Source organism: Arvicanthis niloticus, chromosome 4, assembly GCF_011762505.2.
Source record: "Arvicanthis niloticus isolate mArvNil1 chromosome 4, mArvNil1.pat.X, whole genome shotgun sequence".
Classification (NCBI taxonomy): domain Eukaryota; kingdom Metazoa; phylum Chordata; class Mammalia; order Rodentia; family Muridae; genus Arvicanthis; species Arvicanthis niloticus.
The window spans coordinates 12,688,775-12,710,708 of NC_047661.1; the positions used below are offsets into that span (position 1 = coordinate 12,688,775).

Here is a 21,934-nt window from a genome sequence, read left to right on the forward strand (position 1 = left end):
TTTTTTTGAGACAATGGTTTATAGCTCTCGGAACCTCTCACAATGAAAGCCAACTGTTTATTTCAATAAATAACCAGTTTCAAATAACTCCTATCAGCCAGTGGGAAGTCTTACAAAGTGTTATTTAGTAATCTCCTGTTGGTTTTTTGACATCTGAATTCCCACATCTGTTAGTATAGTAGAAGGTGCATCTGAAACGTTCAGTAATGGAGGTCTTCCCAGTATCAACAATGGATATGAACTGCATCTGCCCAGATCCCCATTCTTTCAAATTTCTTAAACGTTACCAAGCTCTGAAAGAAGCAAGGGAGAGGAATTCCTCTCATCTTATCTCTGCAGAAAGAAGATAGCAGACATGTGATCTTTGCAACTGAATTTGGGTTGAAATGCTGAAACTCTAGGGCACAGCACCATAAAGCAGCAGGTCATGTGCGACGACGGGCCTCTCTGGGAGTCAAGCCTTGTAGTTACACTGAAGAGAAAAAGAAGGTTGAACCAAGGAAGTTCCTTCCTCAAACTGGCAAGGCCAAAACCAGCCCCCCTCAGCTGAGGTACACAGCCTCTCCCCCCATGTGCCACCATACCTTCCACAAAGCCTCAGTATCTAATTCAAATGAGTCCGATGCCTAACTACAGCTCCTTTTATCCAAAATTCAGCAGTTTGCAATCTCTCCCTTCATCAAACTAGCCATGCCAGTGCATGCAATGAAAGTAGAAGTAAAATTCCTAGTGACACAAAGGAGCAGGGTGGTAAGGAGAGAAGGGGTGAGCGCATGCGCAAGGTTTTAGACATACAGGTGTATGAAAACAATTTAAAATCAAATAAAAAATGAAAATATTAAAGAAGGCATACCATAAATGGCCTGTGATGGACAACTGGTATATTGTCATAAGCAAATCAAATAGCACCATGTGGTACATACAATGTTAGGTATGTTGGCTTTACCATTACCACATCTATAAAACTAAATTCAGTGCTGCCAAGTAGCTTTTATGATGCAAATTCAATTTGTTTTTCAATCACACTGGCTTGTTTGTCTTCTCTGACGAATCACAGAAGAGATCTCATTCATCAGTTTCTTTTAAGATAATATCGAAAATTGAATACATGTGATTACGTTCCTATACACTTCTGGTAATTGTCCTTTAAGGAATCTAATGGCATTTGTATTTCCTTTATCTTTTTACAGGAGTATTGTTTTAAACCCGGCCTATTTCCGAAACCATCTTCGTCAGGCAGCCGTGTTTAGATGTCTGGAGAGATACTCAGAAGCTGCCCGGTATGTTTGTTACAACTTTGTGAAGATTTATTTAAAGTTAAATTAATTTTACCCTCAGATTCTGGTAATAGTATAAGAGGACATTCCATTTCTCTCATGGAATATGATTTTACCCGAATTATTGTCTTATAAATGTCAAGCCAACAATTATTGAGTATCTTTTTCTTTAATTAAAGCTATTTCATGTTCATAGCTCTTAGCAAAATTCAAACTTTCCAGCCATGAGGTCATTAGTGATGATGGGAAGACTTCCATAGATATTAGAAATGATCTTGACCTCAGAAGTCTCCAGGATGTTCTGACTGTAATGACACAGTTCTGTGAGTCAAGCTGTGGAGATGAAGTCAAATCAGGGGAAGGACTCCAGCAAGCCAGAAGTCCATGTCTACAGAAATGGCACCTGATGGGTAGCCCAAAATTGTGAAGATTGTTATCTCTTGGACCTCACTATTTGAAAGGAAGCCAAGTGAAGCAGTAGCTAATGTTCTCAGTCCTAGAACCTACATTTTTGGCAAAAAAAAAAAAAAAAAAAAAAAAAAATGTAGGAGTTACATGCAGCTTACATGCCTATTCTAACTTCATAGGCAAGGTTGTTTTTCTTCCAGGGTCAAATTCAACATGCTGACTCATTCTCTTTGACCAATTTCCTCATGGAACTTTCCTTTTCTCCTAAAGTACAGAAGTCTACTGTTTTATCTGGCCATTTCCAGGAATTCGGTGGGAAAAAAAAAACCTATGAAGAATTTTTAGAATTTATCCAGTCACAACTCCCAAGGTCAAATCTATATGACTAAATGACAGGTGTCTGGTCTCTGGGTGACTGTTGCCTCTAGAGCACGTGTCAATTTTTATATATAAAATTTTCTTTAAGGAGTGAGTAAAATGTTTCCATGGCATTGACACTGTGGTCAGTCCACCTGTCTAACATGGGTCCATACATAGATAGAAGCACACAGTGATGATTGTGAACACCATGAGATGTTCAAATGAACAGTAGAGTTCTCCTCAACTGCTCAAGTTTTGTAGTCACACAATACAACATTTTACTTGTGGGTTATGATCTACTTTGAAATGTGAAAAACATCTTTATCACTCTCTTTACACTCCATTTTCCATATACTGTTTTTTGAATGTATCTTTTCTATTGAACTGTGTATATACCTTCTTCCTAGTTTTTATTTTCTTTACTGGTTTGTCCCTGAGACATGTTTCCCTATGTGAAAGAGAAGAAAATTAACAGACAATTTTTTGGGGCAAATGATTCTATAAAGGGGGTTTTGAAGGTCTGGGGACGTGATTTAATTTGTAAAGTTCTTGTCCTACAAACATGAAGATCTGAGTTTGGATCCTTAGCATCCATGTAAAGATCTGGATGTGATAGATCCAAGGCACAAATCTCAGAGGTGAGGAGGAAGAAACAAATATATCTCTGGGGCTCCCTGGCCAGTCAACCTTGCTGAGTTGGTGAATTCCAAGTTAAATGAAAAACACTCCCACCTCAAAAAGGAAGGTAGAGATGATTGAAGACACCCATAGTTGACCTCTGATGCCCACACAAAAACCTACCTACAAAAGTGCATACACAAACACACACACACATATATACATACACACACAAATGGAGTTTGTTAAACTTTGCTAACTCGACACAGAAGGCGCTAATTCTAAGTTCCAGCCAAAAAGTGTCCTATAAAAGATGGCTTACTTACTGATGTGTGGTGGATCCAATTTAAAGATCCATAGAAACTTACCTACAACCTGAAGTCCAGGTTGCAACAGGTACAAAGCCTACCCTGGGTTTTCTTGTGATGATTTGAAATACAAAGTAGTTAAACTGGAATTTAGAGGGAGACAGTTGTTAAAACAACTGAAGAAATTAGAAGTTTTGGGAGAATTTATAAGTGAGATAACAATAAATGCACAGATCTAAGTTTGTTTGTTTGCTTGCTTGCTTGCTTGCTTGCTTGCTTGCTTGCTTGCTTGCTTGCTTGCTTGCTTGCTTGCTTGGATGGATGGTTAGTTGGTTGGTTTTGTTTGTAAAAAGGTAGATGCCCACAAATCATGGGTTATATCTTAATATTATCAAACTTAACTGAGCCAAAGTGGTGACCAGAAGTCATTACGGGTCTCAAAACAAGCAATGAGTTGGAAAATTGGAATGTGCCAACATTTGCCATACAACACTGCCACAGGCGATTACACTGTTCTCGCCCTGGCCCCTGCAGAGAAATAGATGGATCTGTTTGATATCCTTGGATGATGATTTGACAAGAAGCTCCAAGCACTTCCTGATGATCATTGGTCTTGCTGCTGTGCACTTTCCCCAAAAGAAAAGCAGACACAATTGCTATCACATCCAGCCTCTCACCATAGGCAGGAAATGCCTTGGTTTCTTTGGCAATTACAGCTGTCCACATAAAGTGTCAGCCACGCTCTCCAGGACTACCACTGGAGTAAAGATGAGCATCTTCTCTTAGCTGAGACTTGTTCTATGTATCTGCTTAGACATTGGCTGCCTAATATAAACCAGTATATGCAGCATTCATTGTTATCAGTAAGTCGCTTCAGGATTTGGGCAATTTGCTTCATGCATTACAAGAATATAGTACTAAACTAATCTGTAAAGCCAACACACCAAGTCTCCTGTAGTGTCAAGTAATCATGTTTCTGGACTTGACAACCACCAACCAAATAAAAACCAATGTTTATATTGTGAAGTAGTCAAGATAAAACCTGTAATTCTCAGTAATTTTATTGCTCAGCCCATTTTTTGTCCAAATGTAGTATGTTTAGGAAGTTCTTAGAAGCTGAATAACTGAGGCAGTCTAAGTCTGACCACCTTTCTGAGTAAGGGATTCCAAAGAAACAGGACAGAAGGATTCCCAGGACAGTATCATGACCATAAATGTTCTCACCAACAAGGCCAAGAATGTTCCTGGATTGGCTGGGAAGCTCAGCCAGGTTTACAATAGGCAGATCCCTTTATCATGTGTAGCTGTGGCTGGCCTGGAACTTATTATGTAGACCTGGAAGGCCTCAAACTCATAGAGATCTGCCTGCCTCTGCCCTCTGGGTGCTATGATTAAAGATACATGCCACCCACACCCAACTTCATATTTATTAGTAATATATTTAGCAATTTTTAGTTAGAATACCAAGAGTGTCTTTCACTGAGCTTTTTCATACATGTGTGCCATCATAATTTGCCTTTATTTTTGCCCTTTCTTTCTCCCACCTCCTGCCTCTTGCTGGATCCCTTTTTCTATCCCATGTCTCTGTTGCATTTGTGTCACATGTACCCCATTCCCCACTCGTCCTTAACATGTATATGCAAAGTTGGAAAGCAACATACATATAAGAATATTTAACACTTATCTTTCTGAGACTGCCTTATTTTGTTTAGGATGATGATCTATGGGCCCATCCCACTTTCCTTTCTCCTCCCTTTCTGTGGCTGATTTTTCACTCTGCATATGAAAGGAATTTTTCGTTTTTAGGTATTTTTTTCCAGTGAGGAAGTTTTTTTAATTCCACTTTTTAATCCCTGGTATCATGTCCTGGGCTATTAGAGTTCTTTTCAAAAAGTGTAGGCCTATGTGGATATATTGATAAGCCACCCTTACCTGTAGCATTTTCAAAGTTTCATGTCTTATGTCAACATATTTAATACATTTAAAATTATATTCACATAGAGTGAAGTGAGGATCTAGTTTCAGTCTTTTGCACTGGAAATCCAGTTGCCTTGGCACCATTTGTTAAAGAGGCTGTCACTTTTCCAATGTACATGTGGGTTATAGGAACTGAGCCCAGTTCCTCTAGAGAGCAGCAAGTGTTAACTCTGGTGTGTGTGTGTGTGTGTGTGTGTGTGTGTGTGTGTGTGTGTGTGTGTGTGTGTGTGAATGTGTATGTGTGATGTGCCTTGTGTGCATGTACATGTGTGTTAGGCATGTGTTTTCTTTTCTACGATTGCTTATGTGTTTACTTATTATTAATTTTATTTTCATTAATTTTAATTATGTGCCTGTGTGCAGGTATATGCATATGAGTGCAGAAGCCAGCAGTGTTGAATAGCCCTGGAGTTAAAGTTACTGGTGCTTGTAAGCCACCTGATATTGGGTCCTTTAGAAGAGCAGCTCACATTTCTTACCTAGTGAACAATCTCTTCAGTTTCTCCTTTCTTAAGATGGCACAGCATTTGGAATGGCTGTGTGTGAGTTTATATATGGTTCCTTTATTCTTTTCTGATACTTGATTTATTTTGTGCCAGTACCACGCTGTTTGTTACTATCGCCTGTACTATAATTGAGATCAGATATTACAATCCCTTTAACATTACTCTTTCTGTTTAAAATTGCTTTGGCTGTTAAGATTTTGTGCTTCCAAATGAATTTTATGATTTTTTTCCCCTGGGTCCATGAAATATCTCATTGGAAATGTGATGGGAATTAACTTTTAGTCTATAGGTTTCTTTTGGTAATTAATATAGCCATCCTCACAATATTGATTCTGACTGCCATGAGCATGGGAGGTCCTTTGGTTTTCTATTTTCTTCTTCAATATTTTCAGTATCTTAAAGTTTTCATTGCAAAAGTCTTTTATGCTTAGGTTAGAATTATTTATAGGTTGTTGTCCTCTCCCTAGACTGTTTCGAGGGGGTCTTTTAGTTGGCTTTGTAGGTTTTTTAAAGTTATAGTAAACAATTTTTCCTTATTTCTCAGTAAGTTCATTTCTGACGTATAGAAAAGCTCTTGGTATGTGAATTTTAATTTTGTGTCCTAACTACTTAATTGAAAGTATTTGTGTGGCATTCAAGTGTTCTGGTGGAGTCCTTACTGTTTGATATTGACTGGTCTGAAGGGCCAGGGCTCTGAAAGCAGAATAGTTTGAATTCTTTCTTTCCTATTTATATTCCTCTCATTTCTTTGTCTTATCTTACTGCTGTAACTAAGTATTCTAGAAATACATTGAATACGGATGGAGAGAGTGACCACTTAAGCTTGATGTCAGAAGAAATGCTTTAAGGTTGTTTTTCTATTTAGCATAATGTTGCTTCTGATTTTTCCATGTGTATACTTTAACTTACTGAAATATATTCCTTCAATTCATGTGTTCTTTAGGTATTTTTATTGTGATGAAATATTGAAGTTTATCAAATGCATTTTCTATATCTATTAAGGTTACATTGTGATTTCCACCTTTGAATCAGTTTCTGTGGTAACCGTATTTACTTAGTTGTATATTTTAATCCATCCCTGCATCCTGAAGCCTACCTTATCACTGAAAATGTTTTTTTTCATGCCTTTGTAAATTTGGTTTGTAAGAATCTTATTAAGTTTGGCATCAATATTCATTGGGGAATAATAGTTTCTTCTTGTGTGTATCTTTTTCAGTTTGATCTCAGGGTGATGCTACTTTCATAGGGTGACTTTAGTCACAGTGTATTTTTTCTGTTTTATGGAACACCTTGGGGAGTCTTATCGTTAGACATTACTTCAAACTTTGATAGATTTTGTCAGTGAGTTCATCTGGCCCTAGGCATTTCTTTATTACTGTTGATTTAATGGTTTGCTTGTTGTAGGTCAGTCTATATTGTTATGTCTCCTTGATTTAATTTGTAAGCAATATGTATGTAGGGATTTATTTACTTTTTCTATATTTTCCAGTTTTTAATATAGATTTTCAAAATATTCACTAATTATCTTATGGATTTACATGAAATATTATTAGGGATAATAACCACCGTTCTTATCTCTAATTTTATTAATCTGAGTCTTCTCTATATCCAACAGCCTTTCATTGTGAAAGCCTCCAAAACACTAGGAATAGAAGGAACTTATCCCAATATAACAAATGCTGTGTCTGACATTATACTAAAGAGAGAGAAACCCAAATCATTTGTACTCAAATCAAAAAATAAAACCTGGGTGTTCATTTGTCTTAGTTAGGGTTTTACTGCTGTGAATAGACATGATGACCAAGGAAACTCTTATAAAGACAACATCTAATTGTGGCTGGCTCACAGGTTCAGAGGTTTAGTCCATTATCATCAAGGCAGGAACATGGCAGCATCCAGGTAGGCATGGTACAGGCAGGAAAAGGCAGCATCCAGGTAGGCATGGTGCAGGAGGAGCTGAGAGTTCTACAGCTTCATCTGAAGGCTGCTAGCAGAATACTGACTTCTAGGCAGTTGGGATGAGGGTCTTAACACCCACACCCACAATGACACACCTAATTCAAACAAGGACACACATACTCCAACAGGGCCATATCTTCTAATAGTGCCCCTGGGCTGAGCATATACAAACCATTACACTATTTCTCTATTGTGCTTGAAGTCTTAGATACGACAATAATACAAAAGAAGAAATGAAAAGGATATAAACCAAAAGGGAAAACATCAAGGTATGCTTATTTATAGATGACATGATTCTAAATAAAAAAAAAAAAAACTGCCTGAAAACTCTTATAATCTGTTTAAAACTTTCCACAATGTGATGGTATACAAAATCAATATACAAAAATCACCAACCTTCATGTATACCAATAACAAACATACCGTAAAAGAAATCAAGGAAGTTGCCTCAAAAAAAAACAAATGAATACTTTGGAATAAACCTAATCAAAGAAGCAAAAGACCTCCACAAGAACTTGACATCAGTGAAGAAAGTCAGTAAAGAACAGAACACGTAGAGGTGTCAATGCCTCTGGACTGTAGGGGTTAATATTATGGAAACAACTATGTTTCCAAAAGCAATCTCGATCCAGTGCAATATCGTCCAAACTGCAATGCTATTCTCTAAAGGAATAGACGTCTTAAAATTCATGTGGAAGCCCAAAAGACCCCAGAGAGGTAAAGCGATGCTAAGCAGATGATGACAACTTCAGTGACCTGATTTTTGAAGAAGATGCTAAAATATATATTGGATACAGCCCTTCAACAAATGGCTCTGGGAAACCTGGATAGCCACGTGTAGAAAAATAAAACACCTTATATAAAGAATCAATTCTAAATGGACCAGAAACCTCATTGTAACAGCCTGAAGTTCTGAAATGTTAAAGGAAAAAGTGGGGACAACACATCAGCACTTTCTGAAGGAACTTTCTGAATAAGATGCAGGTCACTTGAGTTTGACACCAACAACCAAGCTTCTGAAGGGCTAAGGCCATGGTTAACCCAAGAAAAGGAAGGTAGAAAAGCTTTGCTGGCAGTATGCATGATGTCCCTGTTAGTGTCTGAACTAATCAGTACACAAAAACCTAAAACAGCTAAACAAGAAATTAACCGAAGAATAAGTGAGCGAATAGATGGACAGACAATGCACTGGAATGTAATACAAATAACCAATAAAAATAGAGAAATGTTCAACATCCTGAGCATCAGAGAGATGCAAATAAACCTGTATTGCAGTTCCATCTCTCCCATCAGAATGGCAGAAAGCAAACTACAGAAGGAGGTGAGTCTGGGAATAAAGGGTACTGTTGTATACACTGGTCAGAATGTACACAAGGCAGTACTGTGGTTGTCAATGTGGTGCTTTCACAACAAGCTAAAATTGTCCCAGCTATTTTACCCAAGATAGCTGGGTATTTATCCAAAAGAAGCTGAGTCACCAAATCAGAAACGTCCATGTTTACTGCAGCACCATTCACAAGAACTAACTTATGGAACCCAGCTCCATGTGCGACAACAGCAGAATGGATAAACAAAATTATGCATATATACACAGTAGAACTTTTCAGCTCTTCAAAAAGAAGTCACTTGCAGAAAAAATAGATTCACTGAAGACAAGCAAAGTGAGGCAATCTCAAACAGACATGTACTGTATCTGTTCCCTCATCTCTGGTTCCTAGATTTTAGGTAGATACAAGACACCATGTGTGTATATGTTACATGAGAGTAGAAGCAAAAATATCCTGGGAAATAACGAGACCCTCGTGGGAGGAAGCAGAAACATCAGAGGTGAGCGCAGGTGGACATGCTCAGTATGTAACATGCATATGTGTGAAAATGGTTTTATGTAATGCAGCATCATGTAAATTGAACATACACAGTAAAAATTTCAAAGTCTATGTTATAACTTTAAAATAATGCAAAAAAAAATCTGATATGAGAGCAGCTATATCTGAGGTCTTCAGACATCTGAGACTGTGGGTCATGTGCATGGTGTCTAATGACACCAGAGCTGGCTTTAGTGTCTTCCTTGTTTGCATGTCAGAGGCCTCTGCTGGCCACACTTAGCTTTGCAGTCTGTTGGCCGAGCAAGTTCTCAAATCCTTCTGACGCACCCTCAAGGTGGCTCAGATCCTGGCTGAGAGTGTGTCCCACGTGTGCTGGGAACGAGAAGCAACAATATGACGGTGTGTACAGCCAGAGGACCTGTTTTTTCTGTTTTCAAAACAACCTGACATTTAGTTTCCCCAGTGAAGGGCTGTAATTTTGAATGTAAAAATAGAGCATCTGACCTTCAGAGTCTTGGGTCCTTCGGCAGACGACAGAAGAAAGGTGACTCCAGAAGCTGCTTTGCCCAGTGGCCTCAGACTGGAGCTTTTTGCTTTTGCAGGACTGTCGTCAGGTGAAGAGCTCTGCTCCCACCACTCGAGCAGGATTGCTGTGCCTTACACATCCCTTCACCTCAGTACACTGAGCTTCTTGGCATCTAAACTTCCTGTCAGAGTCTGACCCTCTTCCTACTGCACTGCAACTGTCCTCCGTGTCACACAGACTGACAGGCCAGTACGCCCCTTTCCAGCAACCACAGGAGTTACTGTCTCACCCAAACTGCCACTTGGACCTAAGGATTGTAAGGCCAGGGTTTGTCCTGAGGGAGGCCTGCCAGGGTCTTTACCAGGACTTTCTGATTGATGTTTTGTATGGTTTCTGTTTGCCCTCCCCCACCAGGGAGCTAGCTCTCTGCTAAAAGCAGTGTTCTCAGTGTGTCTCCTTTCTCTCCACACTTTTCAGATCCATCACAACCTCTGTACATTTCCAGGCTCTTCCCCTCTTTGAGACAGTGTCCATTGGTTTTCTTTTGGTTTTGTTTTTTTTTTCTCACTCTGACTTTTCTTCAACAGGTTACACAGAGACAGCTTCTGACCCTCCCTCCGTCTTACCCGGAACTCCTCTTTTTAACCTTAGAGGATTCTCAGTATTCCAAACGTTGAAGTCATCATTCTTAGGGTTGTTTCTCAATACACAGAGAATGATCAAGCTCATGTATGTAATGAATATATGTTCACTATTTACCTCTATCCAACAACTCATATGTAGCAGGACAACTCTTTCTGCTTTAACCCATGATGCTGGGGAAACTGAAATCTGGGAAGCCACCATTGAGCAGCTAACCTACTCTAGGCTGCAGACCTCACAACAAGAAAGACCATGGTAGAGAAAAACTAATGAAGTCTGCAGTCTGGAGGCTAAACTTTCTTCACCTTTACCCCTCTTTCTAGGATCGCTTTACATTTCCCAGAATGGAAAATAACGTAACTCTTAGTAAGTAAATGTATGTATAAACCTAACCAGTCGGCCTTAAGCAAGTCCATCCTCTGAGTCCACAAGAGGCAGGGCTCGCAGCCAGTCACCCCTCGGCTCCAGTTTTAAACGTATACTAAAATTTCCAGTGCAGAGTTCAGTTCAGAAACTTAAGTTAACTATGATCTAGCCTACTGGTTAATTTACAGTGCCTTCTTTTTTATTGTATTTGTGACTCTGTGTGTGTGTGTGTGTGTGTGTGTGTGTGTGTGTGTGTGTACATGTGTATATATGTATTCATGTGAAGGTCAAAGGACAGCTTTCAGAAATTAGTTCTCTCCCACAATGTGGGTTCCAGTGGTGGATCTCATGTTGCTAAGCTTAGCAGCAAGCACCTTTACTTGCTAAGCCATCTTACTGGCCCCTCTATGCTCATATTTAATATCCTATAATGTGTGCTGTATTGTGAAGAAACAGACTGACAGACAGGCAATCCCAAACTGTCTTACACTTACCCTTTCAAAAGCAGTGTCCTTAACAAAGCACTGGATTTTGGAGCCATTTTATATTACAGTGAATTTGGAGATAAAACTGTAACAAATAGATAAATGGTATAAAATCATCTCAGTTGCTGCTGTAGTGTAAGTCTCCCTCTTGCCCACTTCTCAGCCTTGACCTCTTCCCTTTGACCTCTGAGCTTCTGACACTGTTTACTCTTGTTTCCCCTCATGCCCACTGTTTTCCTCCTCCCCACACTACTGCTTGAGTGCTAATGACACATGAGAGCGTGTCACTGGAAACTTCATAGCTAATGCGATAGCTTTCAGTCTTGAAAGTGTAACCACAGGGGACCGACCATAAGAGGTCTGGAGCTGGATGGCTACCCTGCATGACTAAGTCGACACCATTATAGAAAGCACAGCTTAGTAATTGAGGAAGGATGTTCCTAATAAAGGTGAATTTGCTCAACTTCCTTCCACCGCCACATCTGAGAGTGGATGTGTTCTCTTGCCCTTAAGCCTTCCGCACGAAGGTTGTTGACATCTGCTCAGCCAACCTCGGGACCATAAGAAATAAACCTCCATTCTCCACATAATGTATTCTCTAGTTACTCTGCTGAGCCACTGAGCATACACTGTTACATGTTTCAGGCCTCCAGCCTCTTCATTCAGCCTCCCTCTTTCGTCAGTATTTGCCCTATGGAAACCATCATTCCACTCATAAGCTTTGTCTGCCGTTCTCAATGGATCTCCACAGAAACCAGCACCCCTCCCCATGCAAGCTTTGTAAGCTAATCTAAATGGATCTCCTGCACTCATCAATCCTCATTTTTTTGATTGACTAGTGATTACAGATGATTTTCTTTTTTTGTTGTTGTTTTAACACTAAGTTGGAGATAATTCAGAGTTCTCCAATGTTCTAGAAATCTGGCCTATAGATAAATGCACAACAATACCTTCAAAACATTGAGTCTCTTAGGAATCAATGGTTGTGTGTACCTAAAATATGACACATTAGCATAACAATATTTCAGCAAAACACAAAATTTTCTATCTGGGCTAACTATGGGCATCAAGAGACCTCAGAGACATTCTTGTTTGACTAAGCAATACCGTCTGTTACTTACAGTACACCAGGCTGTGTTCCTCCATGGCTTCTTCACTGAGAAGCTGGACAGTAGAGGTTCTTAGAGGCAGGAGCTGGTGGGTTTTATGAGACCCAACAAGCACGTGAGGCATTTGTTTAAGGGTTTTACTCCTATCTTCCCCCTGCTCCTACTGTTTCTTCTCGTTCTTTCCTTCCAAGTTGATCCTGCTGGGAGTAATGCATATATAAATCACCGTCTGCCAAGGAGTGATCCAAAAATAAAGTGAAGTGTTGAGGAATCTCGTGATATAAAACAGTGACTGTAGACAAGCAGTCACTCCGGAGTAGGATCATAACAGCAAGCAGGAGCAAGCTTTGTCAGCTTGCTGGTGTCATGGAACTGTGTGATTTTAAATGAGATTATTATGTATCTTGCAAAGGAAGATTCTGACAGGTAGACTCCAGACAAGTGATTCTGAAGAGATGATAGTAGTGTTGGGAGTTTATTGGAACCCAGTTCTGATTCAATTAGACGTGTAAAACCCTATTCATTCACCATGCAAGGCATTTAAAAAAAGCATCAGGTTTTTAAAGGTGAAATCAGTTCTTCTATACACAGATGAATAGGTTGAATAAGGTCTCTTGGCTAGTTTTTGTTCCTACACTTTATCCACCTATCACTTTCCTGAGGCCACCTTGTCTGCCATTGACAGAGGGTCTGTGTGTGGTCCGGCATTTGTCACATGAAACATATAGGAGGGCCATTTGTTGAGAGATGGCAGTGATAATTCACTCCACTGTTAGGCGACTTTCACAAGTATAAGTACCACAACGCTGTATTAATCCTCACTCCTATGTGCTGCCAAACTACTGTGCATGGTGTATGACTCTAAGCCAACGTTAGTAGAGACCAAGTTCATCATAGGTCATGGCCTCAGTTAAACATCTCACTTCTCAACCACACTTGATATCTTCATCTGAGCAGTAGAGTTGTGGTGGGTACAATTTCAGAGGGTAGCTTCAAAGTTAAAACAGTCAAGTTTCAGGTTCATAACTCATGCCTTGTCACAAAGCCTTAAAATTACAGAACTGGGGACTTGGAGAGATAGCTCAGTAGACAAGAGTGTTTGCTGCTCTGACAGAGAACCTGAGTTCAATGTGCAGAACACATGTTGGGCAGCTCTGCCACACATGTCAGGCAACTCCACCACACATGCCGGGCAACTCCACCACAAATGTCAGGCAGCTCCACCACACATGTCAGGCAGCTCCACCACACATGTCAGTCAGGCAACTCCACCACGGCCTGCAACTCCAGCTTCGAGGAAGCCAACATTCCTGCCTTCCATGGACACTCGTGAGTATAAACCTATGCAAAGACACATAATTCAAAATAAGTATTTGAAAAATAAAGTTATAGAATTGTAATTATCTAATAGTATAACAAAAGTATTGCTGTTAGAATAGCAGATAAAGAAAAGCAAGGTTATTTCATTTGGGCTTTTCAGATATGTTCCAAATTATAAGTAAATTACTACAAACATTCATAATCTTTTCTATAATTTTTTCAGAGTGTCATTAGGAGTCACTCTACTGCTCCTTTTATTTAAAGAACAGTAGTATTTGGGTTTACTCTGGGTCATGGGGTTATCAGGTCTCAGATTCTTGCTCATCCAAGTAGTGTCATACATGGGCTCCATTTCATGGAGTGGGCTTTAACTCAAATCAGGTGTTGGTTGGATACTCCCATGACCCTTGTGCCATTATTGTGTTGTCATATCTAGTAGGCAGGGAACCATTATAAATTGAAGGGTTTGTATCTGGATTGGTGTTCACATTTAATTTTTTTCTTTTTTTATTGTATATTTTATTTATTTACATTTCAGATGTCATCCCCTTTCCCCATTTCCCCTCCCTAGAAACTCCCTATCTCATCCCCCCTCCTCCTCTTTGCTTTTATACCATTCTAATTACATGCAAGTATTAAGGTCAGTTCTAGGTTGAGGAACTAGCAATACAATAGATGCAAATAGTCAAGGAGCAAGCAAGACAATAAACACAAATAGTCAAAGAACAAGCAAGGCAATAAACAAAGTTCTGTGAACACTCCCATGATCATTGTTTCTAAGGGCTTATCAGGATGACCAAAATATCTGAGCCTACTTCCCAAAAATATTTTTTTAAAACCCTGGATAATGGTATGGTCATTGATAAATTCATTGGAGGAAAAACACACTCTGCACTAATGTTTACAGTCATGATAATAGTAATAACATGCTCTGAATTTGTGTTAACCATCAAACATTACTAAATTAATTTATGAATATAAAGTTCATGGACTGGTATAATACCTGCAAGTGTTAGTCTGCACAATAGCAGAGTTGTGAGACACTTTTTCCTGGTGTAGCTCTAGTCTTGTATCTTTAAATAATAACTGTTTTAAAACCTGATTGGGGAGTAGAAAATGACTTAGTCTAGAAGGTGTCTGCTGTGTAAGAATTAGGGCCTGAGTTTGGATCCCAAGAACCCACATAAAAAAGCCAGACACAGGGATGGTAAAATCTTAGCAGGTAAAGATGGTCTTATCTAAGTCTGACAACCTGAGTTTAATCTGGTGAAAAGAGAGAACCAACCCCAAAAGTTGTCCTCTAACCTCTACATGCATGCCATAATATGTACATACACACACACACACACACACACACACACACACACACACACACACACACACACGTAAACAAATGTAAATGTTTAAAAAGTCAGGTACAACATGTAACGCTAGCACTGAAGGGCACAGCAAGGGGTAGGTAGATCCTTGGAGCAAATTGGTCAGTCAGTGTACCAAAGTCAGTGAGCTCCAGCTTCAATGAGAGACTGTCTCAAAAAATAGGGTAGAGAGTGGGTGGTAAAGACACCTGATGTCAACCTCTGCTGCCCATATTCATTCAAACACACATACATGTGCTCTTACGTACACATGTGCACACACCCACATGGACACACACATATATATGTGTATATTTACCCCCATGAAAAAGCAATGGGTAGAGGCAGTAAAAAGAAAACAAATAAGGCCCTCATACCTATTTTTTAAATGTAAAGAAATTATACCCGCTTACTGTGATCTCCTTCAATCAGATGTCCATGTGTCCCACATTTTCTACAAAGATGGGATGCAGAGACTCAAATATAGTAATGTTTAACCAAAATAGATGAGACTGAAGCCTGGGAAGCTATGTGGGGCTTTTTAAGGGCTGGCAAAGGCATTAGGGTTCAATGTGCAGGTGCTAACACTATTGCAGACAGAACTAGACCCCCATGCTTTGTTCCATAGCCTGGTGATGATAACAGTGTCTATGATACAGATGGTTATGAGAATTAAGTAAGATAGCTGATATCAAGTATCTAACAAAATACTTGGTCCATTATAATACACTCTCAAGATAAATAGGCTATTATCATTGTTTCTGCTGTTACTAAAAATTAGAAATCTTGGGACTGGAGAGATGGCTCTGTGGTTAAGAGCACTGGCTGCTCTCCCAGAGGACCCAGGTTCAGTCCCCAGCACCCATGTTGTGGCTCACAGCCACCTGTTGCTCTGGTTGCAGAGAATTTGCCCTCTTCTGGCTTCCACAGGCACTAGGCGTGCACTTGTGCATGGACACTTGTGCAGGTAGAACATCCACATACAATACATAAAAATAAATGTTTTTAATAAAAATCTCTTTGAAGATGTGGGAAGCTACCCCGGGAGACAATGGGGCTGGAGAGATGGCTCAGTGATTAAGAACACTGGCTACTCTTACAAATGACCAGATTTCGGTTGACATCTACCTGTAAATCCGGCTTCTGGGGATCTAATACCGTTTTCCGGACTCTGTAGACAGACAGAGAGAGAGAGAGAGAGAGAGAGAGAGAGAGAGAGAGAGAGAGAGAGAATACCTTTAAAGAGAATGAGTTTCTAGGCAGCAAAGCTAAAGTGTGCTCAGGAATCACTGAGCTGAGCTGCTCCCGACTGTCAAACACAGTCTCGCTTTCAGAGTCAATGCTTTTGGGATTCCACTGGTGCTGACTGGTTTAAGCGATTGGCAAGGCCGAACTCTACCTATTGTGGGATTTTTGTGTTTGTGAATACAGCAAGAATTATATCATCCACTTTGATTTTGAGTGATATTTTATGAATTCCTGCTTGTCATTAGAATATTGGATTCTCCCAAGCTGGAGGCATGAAATCTCAAGGAATTAGAGGATTTAGGTTAGCTAGTCATGACTCCAATTCCCCATCTTCCTTTTGCATCATTACAGTCAAAGCACAAAGATACCTTAACCGACATTTAGGTTAGAAATAATAGCAGCACAGTCTGGAGCATCAACTGATATTTCCACCCTATTTTTTTTTAATACTGGCATCAGCTCATCAAACTATTATGCACATAAATTAACCTTGATTCCATTAATTATGAAAATTGCTTATAAAACAAAAGCTCTGTTTCTGGATCTATGTGCTAAGAAATTATCTACCCTAGAGAATTGTAGTAGAGGCAGAAAGACATGTGTTCCACTCCCAGAGCTAGAAATGACCTTGGGCAAGGTAATCTCTTTAACTTTCAGATTTCTCAACCATAAAAGAGAAGTGGGCATAAGGGGGAGGAGGGATCTAAGCCACACTACAATGGTTGCCATATATGCAGGAAGACCTGAATTCAGTTCCTTAGCAACCATATAAAAGCCAGATGTGGCAACACATCTGTAGTCCCAGCACTGGGGACAGAGACAGGAAAATCCCTGGGCTTGCTAGCCAGCAAGTCTATATGAATTAGGAATTAGTGAGCTCCAGGCTTGGTAAAGGACAAGCTCCAGGTTTGTCTCAAAAATAAGATTGATAGTGGTCAGCAAAAACACCAGTCACACATGTGTGTTCATACACAAAACCCATGAACATAAACAAATTATGTTACAAAATAATACTGAGAATTAAAGGAAATAATGAATATAACAAAACAAACTGTGTCTGCAACATAGTATGCCCTCAGTGAGTGATTTCTGCTGTTGTGGTTATGCTAGGCGTTAGAGACGGATGTCCAACCTCTGATACACTGCCCTCACTTCTGCAGCTACGTGTTTATCAGCGCTTCCATGACTACCCTCTATGACCTCTATTCTGCCAAACTTCATGGCCATTTCTTTGTGTTCGTTACCTTCACTCCTCATAACTACAAAGAAGCCATTTTCTAGACTTTGTCGGTGAGGAAACTGTCTCCAGAAGTTGAAGAATATGTCAAATCTCATTGCTGGTTAGTGGCAAGTCTGAAATTTGAGCTTAACTGTTTGTCACTGATGGACCCCAGCAGGAAAGTGTGCAGGTCACACCATCAGTCTGTGTGTATTGTTATTGTGACTCTGAAGCACCACTGTCTCCTTGTCCTCAATTTCATCTTATTAATTACTGATGAACATTTTTAATATTTTATACCATATTTTAATGCAGTTCCCACTTAATCATATTTCTTCTATGAAATTCCCATTTTTAAATGTTTATTAGGTTACTTGTCTTTTTATCATTGAACCTTAGGATTTCAGTGAATTCTGTGTAGCTAATAATTTACAGAAACATTTATTGTAGGCAATTTCTTCCAATTTGTAAGACATTCTTTATTGTATCTTTTGATAAGGATCAGTCTAGTGTTTCAATATCAAATTCAATGAACCTCTATAATTTTCACTGCTTGGGTTCTAAGATATCCTGCTGTATTTAGCTTTCTATTGCTGTGTTCAACACCATGATCAAAAACAGCTTGGGAAGAAAGAGTTTATTTCAGCTCACAGCTTACAGTCGTTCATTAAAGGAAGTCAGAACAAGAACTCTAAGCAGGAATCTGAGAGCAGGAAATGAAGGAGAGGCTATGGCAGATTGCTGCTTACTGGTTTGCTCCCAGTGGCTTGCTCTGCCTGCTTTCTTATGCAAGTCAAGATCACCTTCCCACGGGGGCACTGCCCACAGTAAACTTGGCCCTCCCACATCAGTGTCCAGTCAGGAAAATGCCCCACAGACTTGCCTACAGGCTAATAAAAAAGAGGCAATTCCTTAATTGGATAACTCCAGGTTGTGTCAAATTGACAAAAAAGAAGAAGGAGAAAGAAAAAGAAAGAAAGAAAGAAAGAAAGAAAGAAAGAGAAAGAAAGAAAGAGAAAAAGAGAAAAAGAAAACCTAACCAATCATATCTCATGCTATAGTTGGATCCGTAGGACCCAGAGAGTGGGAAGAAAGAACTAGCTCCTGAAAGATGTCCTCTGATCTCCAAACATGTCTTCTAATAGTACCTGTGCCCATACACATGAGTAAATAAACAAATGTAAAAAACAAAAAAAAAATGTTCCCCTTTGCCTTTGAAGGTTTGACTTAATGGTATAATAATTTATTTTCCTATAAGATGTGACATACAAAACAGGAGTTTCTACCTTCTCCAAGAACTCATTACCTTGGCATCTCCCTGAATTCTTTTACTATTCATATTCCAAATTAGCTCTGTCAATATCAGTTTTCTTTATATGATACATTTATTCTGGTCTCTATTTGCTTTATACATTTATTTGTTGGTTGCATGGCCAGGACTGCAGTATCCAAGATAGAATAGTTTTATAAGATTTCTTGGTATCTGTAAAACAAAGCAATCTTCCCAACCAACGTTTTTCCAAGAATACCCTGTCCATTTTGACCCTTTTCTCTTCTGTGTGTGCTGTTGAAACTATTATAACTGCCAAACAGGATGCTCACAGCTCTTCTTCACAGAAATTCTCAAGTAAGGTTTGATGTGATTTCCCAAGATCCAAGGCCAATACTGGCATGAACCCCCCAACAGTTTCTTCTAAAGTTTCTTCTAATTCTTTCACTGAGCCTGTTACTTCAAAAATAAAAATTAAAAAAAGAACGCAATACTGTGATGATCTCTAAAATTCTCATTCTGTTCAGGCATTGTCTGCTTTCCCCTGGCCCCTGGCTGTATGCTGAATTAAAACACAATTATTAAACCTCTAGAGGTTAACAGCATTTTCAGGGAAAACAAAAACACCAGCTTCAGAATTGTTTACCAGATCCTCTTGTCTGCTTCCACATGAAAACTTTTATGCCTAGTAGACACAGGATGTAAGCAGAAGTAATGTGCAAGAGCTAAAGCTGAAGTGATTGAGTTTCAAACCAAATATTGATAATATCAGATAATAACTCTTGGAATTCAATGAACACCCATAATTCAATGGTAATATGAAAACATTTTAATAAATAAGTATACAGAGCATAAAGAAAAAACATTTCCTTACAAAAGAACGCCAGTTAATAAGTGTGGAAAGAATGAGAGGAAATCAATGTGAGAAAACACCACAGTAATAAGTGTCATGGGCAAGATTCACTGATGGACTCCTGGTCTCCCGTCCAGTATATAAGGAACTTAGATGTCACCACTCCATGGTAATAACAAAGACAATATTAATGAGCCAAAAAAGCAACATGTCTTCTTAAATCCATCAGGGACACAAAGTCACAGGACATGAGCCCATTCAACTAGCAGTAGAGCATTCTGATCTTAGCGGGGGCTACCCTTAGAAGATACTGTGTACTCAGACCCAACCTGCTGGGTTTTTGTCAGCATCTCATGTATGCAGTACAAATACACACCTGACTATCCTATAGCCTTCCTGTTATGCCCAAGGTGAAAGGGGGTTAGGGGCAATCAACTTCTAAGAAACAACTGGTGGTGTTCACAGCCCATCTGCATGGGATGTTGTAAGATGAACACCTCAAAGGACAGTAGAGTGCTCCCACAGCCTGCCAGGGCACCTGCTCTCTGGTTGGTGGTCCAATCTCTGAGAGCCCCAAAGGGTCCAGATTAATTGACTCTGTTGGTCTTCCTTTGGAGTCCCTGTCCCCTCCAGGTTCCTCAGTCCTTCCTGTAACTTGTCCATAAGACTTCCCAAGTTCTGTCTAATGTTTGGCTGTGGGTCTCTGCATCTGTCTTAATCAGCTGCTGGGTGGAACCTCTCAGAGAATCCTGTTCCTCTAACTGGGCTGCCTTGACTGACCTCAGTGGGACAGGATTGCCTGATCTTTCAGTGACTTGAGGTTCCAGGGTGGGTACCCAATGAAAAAGGTACCCAGGGAGAGACCTTCCGCTTCTCAGAGGCTAAGGGGAGGAGGGCGATGGCAGGGAGGGGCCACGTGAGGGCGGCATCAAGAGGAGAGAAAGAGCTAGAGCTACAATAGGGATGTAAAGTGAATAAATAAATTAATGGAAAAAGAAAAGGGGAAAATCAAACTAGAACAGGATATACTAGAACTGTGAAGAATAAAGGGCAAAAAATGTGTGCAACGGGAACACCTGGGGGAGAAAGGAAGATGTGTATTTTGAAAGTGTAACGGGACAAAAATGAATTGAATCCTCCCCTTCAGACCGTTTCATGAAGATTTAGGCTCCGGTTAGAAGAATGGGGCCCTCATGAATTACTTGTACCTCAGAAGGCCCCATCTTCATACTACTGCACTGGGGAAGGAAATATCAGCACGAATTTTGGAAGGGCAAAAGAATCCCACCAAGAGCCAATTAAAGATGACATTTCCCACATACAAAACACACTCATTGCAGTGGTACCCAAAACTCTTCACTTCCTTACGCATCAACTGAAAAGCCTAACATCCAATATTCTACCTAAACGCTGTTATATTAGCTAAGGCTGGGGCTCATGATGGAGTCCTTTGTGAGACAGACTCCTCCTCATCAATGAACTTGTGAAGCTGAACAAGTTACAATACTTCCATAGTACAATGACAAACCCAGCATAAGATACGTGTTTCCCATTCTAAAAGCGAGAAACAAAAAATAAAAAAGGCATATGTGAGTTTTATGTGAGTCCAAAACACTAATGGACAAATTTTAATACTGGAGACCTCTGAAAAAAATATTTTTTTCTCTATGCTCCACTTTCTGGCAAGGCACAGTGTGGTAGTAGTCAGTTCCACTGTGCTCCAGACAGTTGTACTCCAGGATTTCCACAGTCCCTACAATATGCTTCTCCTGGCTTTTGGAGTTCCTATAAGTCACATTGAAATCACATATTGGTGGCCTTTCAGTTCTGAAGTCTCAGTGAAGTCACGTCCCCATCGGTTCTGGTGGTCTTTACCCTGGGTGAAGGTTCCAGTGGTTCCAGCATGCAACACTGTCTGGGTCTCAAGGCTATTTGGGAAATCCTTTGGAACTTATAAAGTGCTCATCTTGTCCACGAGGCCCTTGTGTTCTTCACATCTTCAGGGGTGTCACCGCATAGATGCACCAGAATTAACTCTATTCGTTCTGAGAGTGATGCCCATGGTGTAGTTGGATCCATTTAGCCTGTACATAAAGAACTGAGGTTTGGTGTACTGGAGAATGGAATAGTCCATTGAGTCCTTATTGCATGACCTTCATTGTCCCTATTTCTACCAATATTCTGTCCCCAGCTACTTGGTTATTCTCTAACAACCTTGTAGCTTTCTCTGCAGCTTACTTCTGAATGCTCACCAGAATAAGCCTTTTCTCATTTTCTACCACCCACCTCCAAAAATCCT

General features: G+C 39.8%; 1 protein-coding gene across 1 annotated transcript in view; it reads left to right on the plus strand.

Annotated features, from left to right (window-relative positions):
- Spata16 (spermatogenesis associated 16) overlaps positions 1-21,934 on the plus strand; it is a 283,849-nt gene that overhangs the window by 120,332 nt on the left and 141,583 nt on the right. The window contains exon 4 of the mRNA XM_034500996.2: positions 1,191-1,280. Coding sequence (XP_034356887.1) covers positions 1,191-1,280 — 90 coding nt within the window. The remainder of the gene's footprint in view (positions 1-1,190; positions 1,281-21,934) is intronic.